This window comes from Carassius gibelio, chromosome A9, assembly GCF_023724105.1.
Source record: "Carassius gibelio isolate Cgi1373 ecotype wild population from Czech Republic chromosome A9, carGib1.2-hapl.c, whole genome shotgun sequence".
Lineage (NCBI taxonomy): Eukaryota > Metazoa > Chordata > Actinopteri > Cypriniformes > Cyprinidae > Carassius > Carassius gibelio.
In genome coordinates, this window is record NC_068379.1 from 17,415,768 (window position 1) to 17,428,470 (window position 12,703).

The following is a 12,703-nucleotide window of genomic DNA, read 5'->3' on the forward strand; positions in this document are numbered from 1 at the left end:
GGAAAAAAAACCCTGACCCTCAGCAATCAGTCTCGGCTAATGACTAAACCATATGCATCACTTACTTTCAGAGAGTGTCACAGTCACAGAACTAAACAGGGTCTTCAGGGATGTGTCATTCGCTTGAACAGTGTTTTGTTTAGTTGATGTTCACACCATGATATGCTAGCTTAATGAACTTCAGTTTTTTTGAATGCCACGCCTCTGGCAGCATAGCATTATTTTATTTTTGTGACTAAATATGAAGGTATGAGTCTGCTTACTGGAGAGAAAAAAAAAATTGTGTTGTATGTTGATAAAAGAGTCTGCATGAATCATCTTCTGCGGTTCTTCCTCTTTTTATCAGTGAGCTGTGGTTGCTACAGAAGATGCACCTCAAGTCCCCTCTATATGTTTTGCTAAGACAGTGGGGTTCAAATGATGACTTTTGGAAGTGCTTCTAATTTGCATTTTTCTGATATGTATATTATAACATTTCTGTTACAAATTCTAAGAATTGCAGTTTGAGTGAAAAGCATTTATTCGATCAAAATGCAGTAAAACAATAATATTAAGATATATTTTTACAATTAAAAATATCCATTTTATATTTTAACGTAATTTATTACAAAGGAAAAAAGGACAAAGCTGAATTTTCATCAGCCATTACTCCAGTCTTCAGTGTCACATGATACTTTAGAAATCCTTCTAATATGCTGATTTGATGCTCAGGAAACATTTCTTCTTATTATCAAGAGCTTAGTAATTTGCTGGAAATGGTGAAACAGTTCGTTTTTATTTTTCAGGATTCTTTAATTAGTAGAACATTCAAAAGAAAAGCATTTATTTAAAATATAAATATTTCATAACATTGTAAATGTCTATACTGGCACTTTTAAGTCAATTGAATGTCTTTTCTGAATAAAAGTATACATTTCTTGTATGTACACACGCACAACCTACTGACCCTATATTTTTAGCAGTACTGTATATATCAATGTATTCAATCTTACATAAAGTGTAATTTTACATCTTAACTTTTCTTTAAGTTTAAATCATCTGAGTCTTCTGGATGCCACTGTTTTATATTACCAGATACAAAAGAACATGTTGAAAATAAACGTTGCTATTCTTAGACTACTTTTCCCATTTGCTTATATGCTACAAAAAGTTAAATGACATAGAGAGAGAAGAGGACAGGCTGTTTTTCTGGGTCTCAAAAGGATGTTAAAGTACTTGTTTTTTCCTACACTGTATAGCAGCATCAGCACTTGTACTGTAGCTCCAGTATTTGCAAGCATATTTACAAGCTCCTTTGAAATAAGTCCACGTCAAATGGACTACTAAAAAAAAAAAAAAAAAACTAGTTTAATTGTTCACCTAAAAAGATATGGAACTTCTGTGTTGCAGTGGTTAAAATCACAATGTTACCTCATGGGGCCTGCAGCTACCACAAGCAGAACTGAGACTCTAATGTAGTTGCCATTTTGCCACTCGAGGAAACTGTATTTCTGTCATTCATACACAGTACATTGATTTACTCTAAATTAATCTCTGATACCATTTTGGCCTCCCTTCAACAAGGTTTTTGGCGCACCACACATGACGTTAGGTCCTTCGTGTGACATTAAAATATCCCCATGCAAATACAACTAATCGCTAAACCCCCCAAACAAGTTTTAAGCCAATGTACCTCGAAGAAAAGCACAATGCAGAGAATTCAGGAGGGTATTTTCACTGGCCCCAGGCCTCGCACTTTTATCTACACAGTGCAGAAGGAGACAATTTCATCAGGAAGGAGTTTTGCGAAGGCAAGCCCCCTTGTTTCATTAAAACTTTGTTCACTGAAACACGTCCAAGACAAGTAAAGCTTTTGATGCTCAAAACATCCCTTCAAGAAGCATTGCTCTCACAATGATTTCAAACTCGGCTTTGAAAGACATCTCTTAAATGTGGTGAAAAGTGAGAGAATTCGTCAACTTTCAGAAGCTCTCTCAGTTGTCATGCTTAGATAATGAGGAAGGAAGTGGAAGGCAGTTTTGAAATGAAACAGTACTAATGCAGTGGAAGCATGTGTGTGTGTTTGTGTGTCAGGAGGTTTGAGTACCCTTGTTTTCCCCCTGCTTTTCTGGTGTAAATGGTGCTGTATATCCTCCTTTTGTGAGGGAAGCTTATGATACTTGTGACTGCCGATACGAGGTCACATGAGAGGGAGGAGGAGGAACAAACAATAGCTGCAGTATATGAGCAAACTCCTCTCAGGCCACCCTCCTCTCCTTCAAAAATACCTTGACATGATTTCTTAAGAGAAGCGGATCATTCTCTGAGCTGCTGTCAACATGTTTAAGATATAAGTCTTCCTGATATGTAGGAAGATCTCTATCGTTGTGTTTTTTCCTTTGAATGTGCTGTCACGTTTATCTCCTTTAATTACACTTTATCGTACATTAAACATGTTAACTAAAAGTGGCATGATAATGACAGACCATTTGCAGCTGAATTGTTTTTTTTTCTAGTTATGATGATCATTAAACATGGTGTTTTCTCTTATTACAGAGGAGCGAAAAGCTGAATACAACCCCATGAGCCCTGACATCTCTCTACATGGAATTGGAAATGGTACAGGTGAGATAACCTCACAATATATTGAAATATTTGTACATAGATACACAATAAATAACTCAATTTAAAGAGTTGGGTCAACGATTTCAAGTGCTAATCAACACACCAAATCTTGAACATATACATTATGAAATGTTTAGGAGTTTAACGTCTCTTAAAACTAGAAGTAAATGCTTGGGACACATGTTAAATAATGCTCCCTCATGTGAGTCTATGGGAGATTTAAAGTAAACATTTTTAAGTTGAGCACAAATGCATGGCAAATCACATTTTGCAGCTAAATTGAGTTTAAGCACAAAATCAAATTTGGTCAGTCCATGTTCTTTCAAATTGATTACAAGGAAACAATAACATTTTCATTTGCTTACCCAATTTCCAGTCATTGAAAGAAAAAGTATGATTTAAAATAACTTTTATCATCCTATTCGTTATCTATCCACATTACCTCATTTTATTATTATTATTATTTTTTTACATATATAAATATATACTTTTTGTAAGACGCAGTTGTCTATTTATCCTGTCAGTATCATTAAGTATTTCATCCAAAAACCCATTGTTTACAAAAATAACGTTTAAAATCTTGTTCTGTGCAATTACACATAACACATGATCTATAATTAGGTTATTGGGTCCAATTTTATGTATACAATGAGCAATACAAAGTGAGATCAGTTACCCTGACACGCCTAATTGCCATATAACCCAATTACCCATAATGCTGGAAATGTTTAAAGCATTTTCAAACATGCAAGAGGATGCTTAAAGAGTACTTGATGATCAAGCTGGCTCCTATTAGTCTTTGAAGTGGCCATTATGTTGTAACTTAAATAAATACTTCCACCTTGAAAGGCCTTCTAATGGTTTTGTCTCCACTACATCACACTAGAGTGGCCAGTGTCCTAATGTTCAGCTTGGTCCTTTCCAATGACACTGAGCATCAACCACTGGATTCATTTGTGCTTTTTCTCCCCACTTCCTCTGTGCAGTTAAGGGTATCGATGCCTCTTCAGAGCTGGAAAGCTTCTTTGCCAAGAGGAAACTGGATAACAGCGAGGGACATGCAGCGAGCATTGCGGAATACCTGCATGATACTGTTATTATTTACCCAGAAGACCCAGAGGAGGCTACGCGACTGGGCACGCCAGAGGCCAATGGACAAGATGAAAATGAAAATGGTAGGCATTGAACTATACATACAAATAGGGTCTAATATTAAGACTCACCAAATACAATTAGAAATTCCATTTTTTTTTTTTTTTTTTTTTTTTTTTTTTTTTATTATATATATTTAATTAAACTTATTTTATTTTATTAAAATATTTTTGTTAATGTTGTTTGAATATAAATGAGTAGCATATTTTCCTGTTTCACATAACTAAATGCAGCGCTTTACCTATCATTATCCCATAGCCTCATATGGCAAGGTTTTTGTTTTTTTTCCAATCCCCCCTCCTTCACTCTGTTCACTCCTTTCAATTTTGCCCAGATCTGGCACTGAGGACGCCAGATGCCTTTGCCCAACTGTTGACCTGCCCCTACTGTGACCGGGGCTACAAGCGGCTGACCTCCCTAAAGGAACACATCAAGTACCGACATGAGAAAAACGATGAGAGCTTCCCCTGTCCTCTGTGCAGTGACACCTTCGCCTACCGCACACAGCTAGAGCGCCATATGGCCACACATAAGCCTGCCAGAGATCAGGTGAGACAAGGCCCACCTCAATTACATACAGTACCCACACTCATTACTTCCTCTTGCTTTTAGTGTATCTATTGTAAATCCGGGTTCATTGTGAAAGATGCTGCATCATCTCTCATTCTGAGCTTGTGTACTCCACTGTCTGTGGAGAACATGTTTCAGCCTGTTAATAGCTACAGCATTGAACAAGCTCCTCCGGAAGCAACTTAATACTTGAATCCTTCACACCGGAGCCACAGCTGTGCACTGTCATACTCCCCTGAGTGTCCATCCACAGCCGGCCATGTGTGGGCTGTTCTAGCACACTGAGTCCTATAGGCCTGCCGACTTCTCACATCAGCTGTTGGAAAGGAGTCAACTCAAAAGATGCACGGAAAGCTGATGTTAATTCTGCCTATTAGGCTGGTCTCAACATTAGCATGCTGTGAAAAATTCAGTGATATGGAATTATTTGAAAGAGGAAACTCTATATGGCTTTATTACTGAAGGAAAAGGTCTGTTTTTGATGTGGTAAAAGGGATTCTCAGTTGTTTGATCGAAATAAAACAGGATATCCTGCATTTAGGCTTTCATCTTTGAACCTTAAACAGACTTAGGCACGTTGGAAAAGAATTGGGAATACTTGCCTTGCACGCTCATCTTACTGGGTCATTCACACTCACGCATATGCACACAGGCATACACACATGTGCACCTCTTCATACTGAATCAAACACGGGCATATGGCTTTTTTCCCCAGTGATCAATAGTATCGTAATCTTATTTGCTCTAAAGAAGTATTTTCCTGAAGGCTTTGAACATTAATTCCTGGGTTCACCTTGCTAGGTTTAGTTTTACATTCCATCATATGCTCGCCTCATTGTATATATTTCGATACACTCATACAGAAAATGAAAATCCAATACACATCTTAAACTGGCCTATGTGCACGAGTGTGTCTGAACTTCTGAAGAAAGAGCTTCACAGTACTGTACATAGTGACTATTTAACGTGCACTTGTGGACACCCACACATTTTTCACAGACCTTTTGTGTCTGTGTGTGGGGTGCAGGGTGAATGCTGTTGTTTTTGTTGTGCATCTGGGGCCCACATTTGAATTTCAAATGGAGGAAGAGCACCTACGTTAACTTTGAATTGTGAATACAGATGCAGCCTACACTCTTTTAACTAAACCTAGACAACAACTGTTTAAGGTTTGCAGAGAGTAGTTTAATGAATAAGGCACTGAATAGACAAGAGGAACCATACAAATTGATAGTGTGAATTTTATCCCTTCCATATCCCCCCACCCCACCCTTTCAGAGTATCTGTTGCTTCAGTAACTTTGGAAACTTTCCTAAGTATAGTTCTGTTCTATGTGTTTCATTAATCAGTATAAATAAACATTATTTATTATCCAGACAGTTTTACATCTGTATCAATTTCTACAATCTTTCTCTCCCTTTACAGCCTCAACTGCTAAACGAAGGGGCTGGTAACCGCAAATTCAAATGCACAGAGTGTGGCAAAGCCTTCAAATATAAGCATCATTTGAAGGAGCATCTCCGCATTCACAGTGGTAAGTGTTTCATTGAATATTATTTTAAGAGCCTCCTTTCATAAGCACTGTGAAAAGAATGCCAATAATGCATGTAATCTTATTTCATATGTTTTCAATTTGCCTAATGGTAATTCAGTGTGGTTTTGTATAGTCTGGATAGATGATGAATATTTAAACCATAATTATAAAATTATGCAAGAATATTTTTTTTTTATCGTAGGATCTCATCATCCTATCAATCATTAAGCTGAATGATGGGATGGGGAAAGAAGTTTAATGTAATTATAATTTAATGTGTAAAATATGTAAAGGAAAATTATTTGATTTTTGTTTTTGAATATTTGTTTTTTAAGGTGAAAAGCCATATGAGTGCTCCAACTGCAAGAAGCGCTTCTCCCACTCTGGCTCCTACAGCTCCCACATAAGTAGCAAGAAGTGCATTGGCCTTATCTCTATCAATGGACGGGTACGCCATGGAATCAACAGCAAGCCTGGCTCATCCCCAAACTCTGCTGCATCCTCCCCTGGCAGTCCTGCCTTAGCTCAGCTCCGTCACAAACTGGAGAACGGCAGGTCCATGAACTTCCAAGAACCATCTGCTCACCCAGACATCAAGTCAGAGCCCATGGACTTCAATGAATACCGTCTTATGATTGGTGGGTCAGGAGCCTTTCTCAATGGCAGTGGTCATGGAGGTAGTCCTACAGGGATGCACTGTTCATCTCAGAACTCCCAGCAACATCTAGGCATTGGGCTGGATTCTCATCCTTTGAGCTATCCAGCGTTCATCAACAACATGAGCGAGGTTCAGAAGGTTCTCCAGATTGTGGACAACACAGTTTGCAGGCAGAAAATGGATGGCAACCCTGAAGAGATCTCTAAGCTCAGAGCATATATGAAGGAATTAGGCTCCCAGATGGAGGAGCAGAATCGGATTCTGGCCTCCCAGCAAGGCATCCTTGGCATTGGTCACAACAGTCCCACCAAGACCATCATTGACTACACACTGGAAAAAGTCAATGAAGCCAAAGCATGTCTCCAGAGTTTAACAGAAGATTCTAAGAGGTGGCCTGTTGATATAAAAAAAGAAAGACCCAGCCATGCCATGGATCTTCTATCTGAAGATAAAGCACAGGAGAGGGATGCGCAGTATGCACCATTCTCTTGCCAGTATTGCAAGGAGACATTTTCTGGCCCTATTCCATTACATCAACACGAGCGCTATCTCTGCAAGATGAACGAGGAGATCAAGGCTGTCCTCAAACCTAATGATACTGTACCAACTGGCCACAGGGGGCTTTTCGGCTCAGAGCAGGAAGCTGGTGTGATCCCCTCATCCCTCGAGAGGAATGCTACCAGCCCAGTCAACCCCTACATGTCAGTAATGAAAGCCTACGGCTTGAGCAGGGAGTCAGCATTTGCCCGGTCACCTGTTTCTCTGAGCCAATATGGTGACTCAACAGCAGAGATACAAGCCATAACCAATGGGGATTCAGGGCATAAGTTGTCCAAATCGCATCGGTGTACAGGCATCACACAGACCAATGAAAAGCCACTTGAATCTGTTGACCACTTGAGAGGTGAGACACCCTCACCTTTGAATCTCTCATCATCATCTTCATCATCCAAACACTCACATAGCAGTTCATACACCCCTAACAGCCTTGCTTCTGAGGATGCCCATGGGGAGCCACTGGACTTGTCTTTGCCAAAACAAGTTTCCAAGAAAGAACGGAGGCCAAAACCGAATGGTTTTTCTGTTAATCACACTATCAACTCCTCTGCACGTGAACCAGGAACAGAGCCTTTAAATTTGGCCCACATCAAGAAGGAGTTCAATGGGCCCAACAGTTTGGGCAGTGAAAATCAGCTGGAGAAAAGCTCGAGCCCCATCTTTAGCATAAACCCTTTTGGTGGTGGGCACATGTACACCTCACTTCCTCCACATGGAGCATTCCCTCCTACTTTCATGTCTACGGCTCAAGCCAGCATTCCGGGACTCAGGCCTTACCCAGGGTTGGATCCCATGAGTTTCCTTCCACCTATGGCTTATACTTACGCAGCAGGGGCAGCCACTTTTGCTGAGATGCAGCAACGTCGGAAGTACCAGCGGAAACCAGGCTTCCAGGTAAATTAATTTTCTATTGTATTCTTTTTCTCTCTCTCTCTTTTAACTTAAAAAAAAAAATTGTGATGACGCACATTAAAAATTAATGTTATTGTTATTTATTTATTTTTTGCCAATGTGTGATTTATTCAAACAACTAAAATAAATAGATTACTTAAAACAAATGTCTTTAAATGATCAAAGGTTATTGCTTCCTAAAATGTTGTCTACAGAATTTCCTTATGCTGTTACATGAATTCAAACTACTTTGTTTACTAAGCTGAGAGAACCAATGTAAGTCAAGCCATATGTCCATTTTTTTGAGACCTCTTCTGGTGATAAAGGCCTTATACAAGTTACAGAGATGAGCTCCGTCCAGACTTGGGATTAAACATGAGGCAGGGCATGTCTCTTCTGAGGTGGAAGGTTAGGATTAGGATTTGCTGCAGGTTAGGATTGTGTCAAAACTGTCTAAAATCTGTTTCTCTTGCAGGGGGAGCTACTGGACAGTGCAGGGGACCTGACAGACAGCGAGTCGCTGCTTGCCCGGAAGAAGATTAAGAAGACTGAAAGTGGTATGTACGCGTGTGACTTGTGCGACAAAACATTCCAGAAGACCAGTTCCCTCCTAAGACACAAATATGAGCACACAGGTATATCACATTTAGACAACTCTTTTTTTTTCTCTCGTCCATCCCCCTCCAAGTAATCCCCTTTTACCACATTGTTTTTTTTTTCTTGTTTCTTTCATTTCTTTCCTGCTTTATTTATTTATTCATTTATTTGTCCATTGACATATTTTTGTTGTACTTTTTAAACCCATGACAAAGGTGTAACATTTCCTTCTTTTTGACAGGCTCAAAGGGGAAATATTAAAAAAATTAGCAGGTGACACCAATGATATTTAACATCCAGCTAAAATTATACAATTATTTACCACTTTAAATGGCAAAGGCACACACAACAATTTCTCATATATGTTTTGTACAATGAACCACAAATTTTTTTTAAGCTTTTAAATTGAGCATTTGGACCACCAGTCTATATGGAGACACATTGTCAGTACAGTTTTGTTGGCAAGCCAACATCGCACAGTATGCCAGGTGTATGAAAGCCTGATGTGTATGTGGCATTTCTATGCCACAATGTGACCTACCCTCCTGGGGGACTCCTCTCTTTCACACGTTTGCATCATCCTCACTTACATTCTTTGGTCGGAATGCAGAGAGAGGAATCTGCCGTCTCGTCTATTTCTGAACTTGATGAGGGGAGGTAGGGAAGGGGACCATCTCAAGTATGGCTGCAATGGAAGGTGTTGCAGACATGCCAGGGCTATTCATGGCCAAGAATATAGTACATCTGTTCATGCGCTTGGTGCTGATGGCGAGTGTGTGGGTTTTTATGGCAAGTATGTCACTGGTGGAATGACTGAATGCCAAATGGCAAGTCCCTCCTACTTCACTGTTTAGAGTAGAATTAATTTCCTATTTTCTGAGAGTTAGACAATGTGATCCAAGTTAGCAAAAGAGGAAGGTGTGCGGGAGGTGAGGTGTTTGGTGTATTCGTTACACAAGGTATCACAAGGCAGATGTCTTATCTAAGCGTTTTCGAATCCCCAGACCTGATGTCATAAACTCTGTCATAGATGCTGACTGCTTCACTTTCACCTTGTGCGGCATGAAGCAATAATCACCTGATCTTCTTGGCTTCGTTCAGAACAGTCACAGACAGCCTCAGAATAGCACCTCAGGACTGTGTCTTCCCCCTCACCTCCCTGCACTGTTTTGGTAACATCTAAAATAAACTGGTGGGGTTTGTCGCTGCTCGATATGAAGGGGTTTTCAGGTTTTTTGTAACCCAAGCTAATCCCCAACAAGAAGAAAAAGAAGTCGTTTTTAATATAATTTAATCATTAGGTACAAGTAAGGAGGGATATGTGTGGTAACTTTAAAGATGTGTCTTAGTAGATATGTTTTACCTTACATTTGACAATAATGCAAACAATTTGTTGAAATATATTTGAAATTTGTGCATCCTCCACATACAGAATTTTCTAATTAGCTTTAAGATGTTATGGATGTTGGGCTAACCTGTTGGCTCCTCTCTCTTTGTGTCTCTTCAGGAAAGCGGCCTCACCAGTGCCAGATTTGCAAGAAGGCCTTCAAACACAAGCATCACCTCATCGAGCACTCACGTCTACATTCAGGCGAGAAACCTTACCAGTGCGACAAATGTGGCAAGCGCTTCTCCCACTCTGGCTCTTACTCGCAGCACATGAACCACAGATATTCCTACTGCAAACGGGAGGCAGAGGAGCGTGAGGCTGCCAAACAAGATAGCCACCACAATGGCGGACCCTTGGAGCCCACAGAGCTCCTCATGCGTCGGGCTTACCTTCAAGGCCTTGGGCCCCTAGGCTTTTCAGATCCAGAGGACCAGACCGAGGACATCACACGGGAAAAGACCATTTTGAGAGATGGAACTGAGGGGGGGACCAGGGAGGCAGAGGAGGCATATCCGGAAGTGACTGACAGGCAAGAGACAAGGTTGGTTGAAGAGGTGGAAATGGAGACAGAGGGACAGAGATTTGACACTCTGAGCCCTGATGGAACAGCAAAAGATGAGAAAGAGAGCGAAGTAATGGGAGGGACAGAGGACGAGAGCTCAGAAGAGGGGAAAGTGGCAAACAAAAGAAATCCTGACGGCGAGAATGAGGATTCTGACTAACTACTGCATTGCGGAATAAGCTTCCTGTATTCTTTGTTTTCTCTTCCCCTTAAGCTTGCATCGCACCCCTTTTGGAGGGACTTTGAGCCAGATTCTCATTTGTACCACACTGCCACGGCTTGGTTATCTGAGCATGTGCTTGAGGCTTGCACTCATCGATATAAAGAGTGTAACTCCAAAATCAGGCATCAGAAACTAGTCTGGAACATACAGGAAAACATATTATGCAAAAAAATATGATTGTCAGAATACAAATAAAAGAAAGGTTACTAAGATGTACAGAGTTTTCGGCCAGAAAGCTGTGCGGTGCTGATTTCCATATAACTCCCGTGTTTCATTGTGGTCGTAGCACAAGCCTGGAAATTGCACTCTGAAAAAAAAAAAAAAGTGTTAGAAAAGAGGAAAAATAAAAACCACAAAAAATAAAATGGACAAAAAAACTCTTAGGTAAAAAAGGATTGCCTATATGTACTTATACTGCACTTGAAGATGCAGTAGTGTGTCAGTGTTATATTTCATTATCACTTACTGTGATACCCTTGGTTTTACCTTTCTTTTCCTGACCAGCCATTCAAGGTTTGGCGTCTCACCATGGCTTTTTTTTTTTTATGAAGTGACTTTAATGAAATAATATCTATATGATTCTTAAATGTACAAAGTCTTAAAGTTGGCCAGGGGTGGATGGAAAGAGTTTGGGTAACTGTAATGACGAAGGCTCATTGTATGAGGCAACGTCACAACCCCTGTGTTTTTTTTTTTCGTTCGAGAAAAGCCTTATATGCAAACCCTTTCACCTGTTTTCTGCAAGTGCCATCCTTGTACAGTATAAAGCGAAGTCAACTAGAGTTCTCTTTGCACCTGCTTTAGTATTAAATGAAATATTTCACCTTGTCGCTTGAAATACCTACGTCAGTATTAGTATATCTAGACTGCAGTTGTTTAGTTTACATATTGTTTGTGCAATTTTCTGTATTTTTTTTTTAAAGATCATCTGTCAGTATTATCTTGATTTGTTTTGTTTTGTTCAATACAAAATTCATTTTTATTTTAAACTACCATTTTATTTATGTGACTCATTTTATATTTCCTAATTATATTTATTTCATACTGTAGTGTACAGTATTATAGTTAATTGATATAGATATATTTTAGTAAATAAGGATCCTTACAAGTGGAGCAAATTTTACTTAAAGAGAGCATTTATTGTATCTGGAGCGATTGCTGTGAATTGCTCTTCATACTACACTTACCTGATGAAGGAGAATCTACAATTTGGGAACTTTTGATACAATATTGTGAAAACACTGTATTTTTGACTGAAAGGAAAAATTCCACTTTATTCATCTTATTTGTTTTTCCTTTTTTTTTTTTTTTTTTTTTTAGCTAAATAAATAAAGGGGGCTGTGGTTGTTGGGATTTTTTTTAAATGTCTGTTGAAGTATAATTTAATTTTTAATTTGTAATTTCTCTTGAAAATGACCTTGCTCGAATAAATGTAGCCCAATTTTGAAAGCCTGTGTGACATCTCACTTATCAAGTCACTTAAATTTCCTCACAGTCTGACAGATATTGACACTTTTCATTTATTTTAAATGCAAAATAATCATTCCCATATAAACAAGAAAAAAAGTCTAATAGTTGGCAATTTATTATCTTTGATATAATGTGTGTGTTTGTGTGTGTGTGTGTGTGTGTGTGTAATAAGTAGTAATAAGTATGACATCCATATTATAAATCACCTCCATAAACTGGAGAAAAATAGTTATCATTTTCTTTGCTATCATTTAATTAATTACTGGAACCTTTACCTTTTGATGTGGATTACACATAGCAATATAATCCACCTTATCAAAGTCTCTCACAGTATGATAGCCTTCTATTAGTCTCTTTGAAGTTGAATGATGTTGGGTTGCGCTAAATTAACATCAGCTGCAGGCTGCCAAACTGGCTGTGAAGTCTCGCCGTTGGAACTCTAAGGAATTTCATTAACCATGACCTTGCTAATTTTCTCAACTCACATACTCATC

The 12,703-nt window shown here is 39.1% G+C and overlaps 1 protein-coding gene across 3 annotated transcripts in view; it reads left to right on the top strand.

Annotated features, from left to right (window-relative positions):
* The window catches only part of LOC128019817 (zinc finger E-box-binding homeobox 2), a 53,412-nt gene extending 41,224 nt beyond the window's left edge, over nucleotides 1-12,188 (top strand). For 2 of the 3 annotated variants that reach the window (XM_052606083.1, XM_052606081.1), the window contains exons 4-10: nucleotides 2,536-2,604; nucleotides 3,591-3,779; nucleotides 4,091-4,305; nucleotides 5,752-5,860; nucleotides 6,196-7,970; nucleotides 8,443-8,602; nucleotides 10,072-12,188. In XM_052606083.1, the coding sequence (XP_052462043.1) occupies nucleotides 2,536-2,604; nucleotides 3,591-3,779; nucleotides 4,091-4,305; nucleotides 5,752-5,860; nucleotides 6,196-7,970; nucleotides 8,443-8,602; nucleotides 10,072-10,676 (3,122 nt within the window). In that variant the 3' untranslated portion in view covers nucleotides 10,677-12,188. The remainder of the gene's footprint in view (nucleotides 1-2,535; nucleotides 2,605-3,590; nucleotides 3,780-4,090; nucleotides 4,306-5,751; nucleotides 5,861-6,195; nucleotides 7,971-8,442; nucleotides 8,603-10,071) is intronic. The other variant, XM_052606084.1, reaches the window with a different exon arrangement.
* Nucleotides 12,189-12,703: the final 515 nt, after the last annotated feature.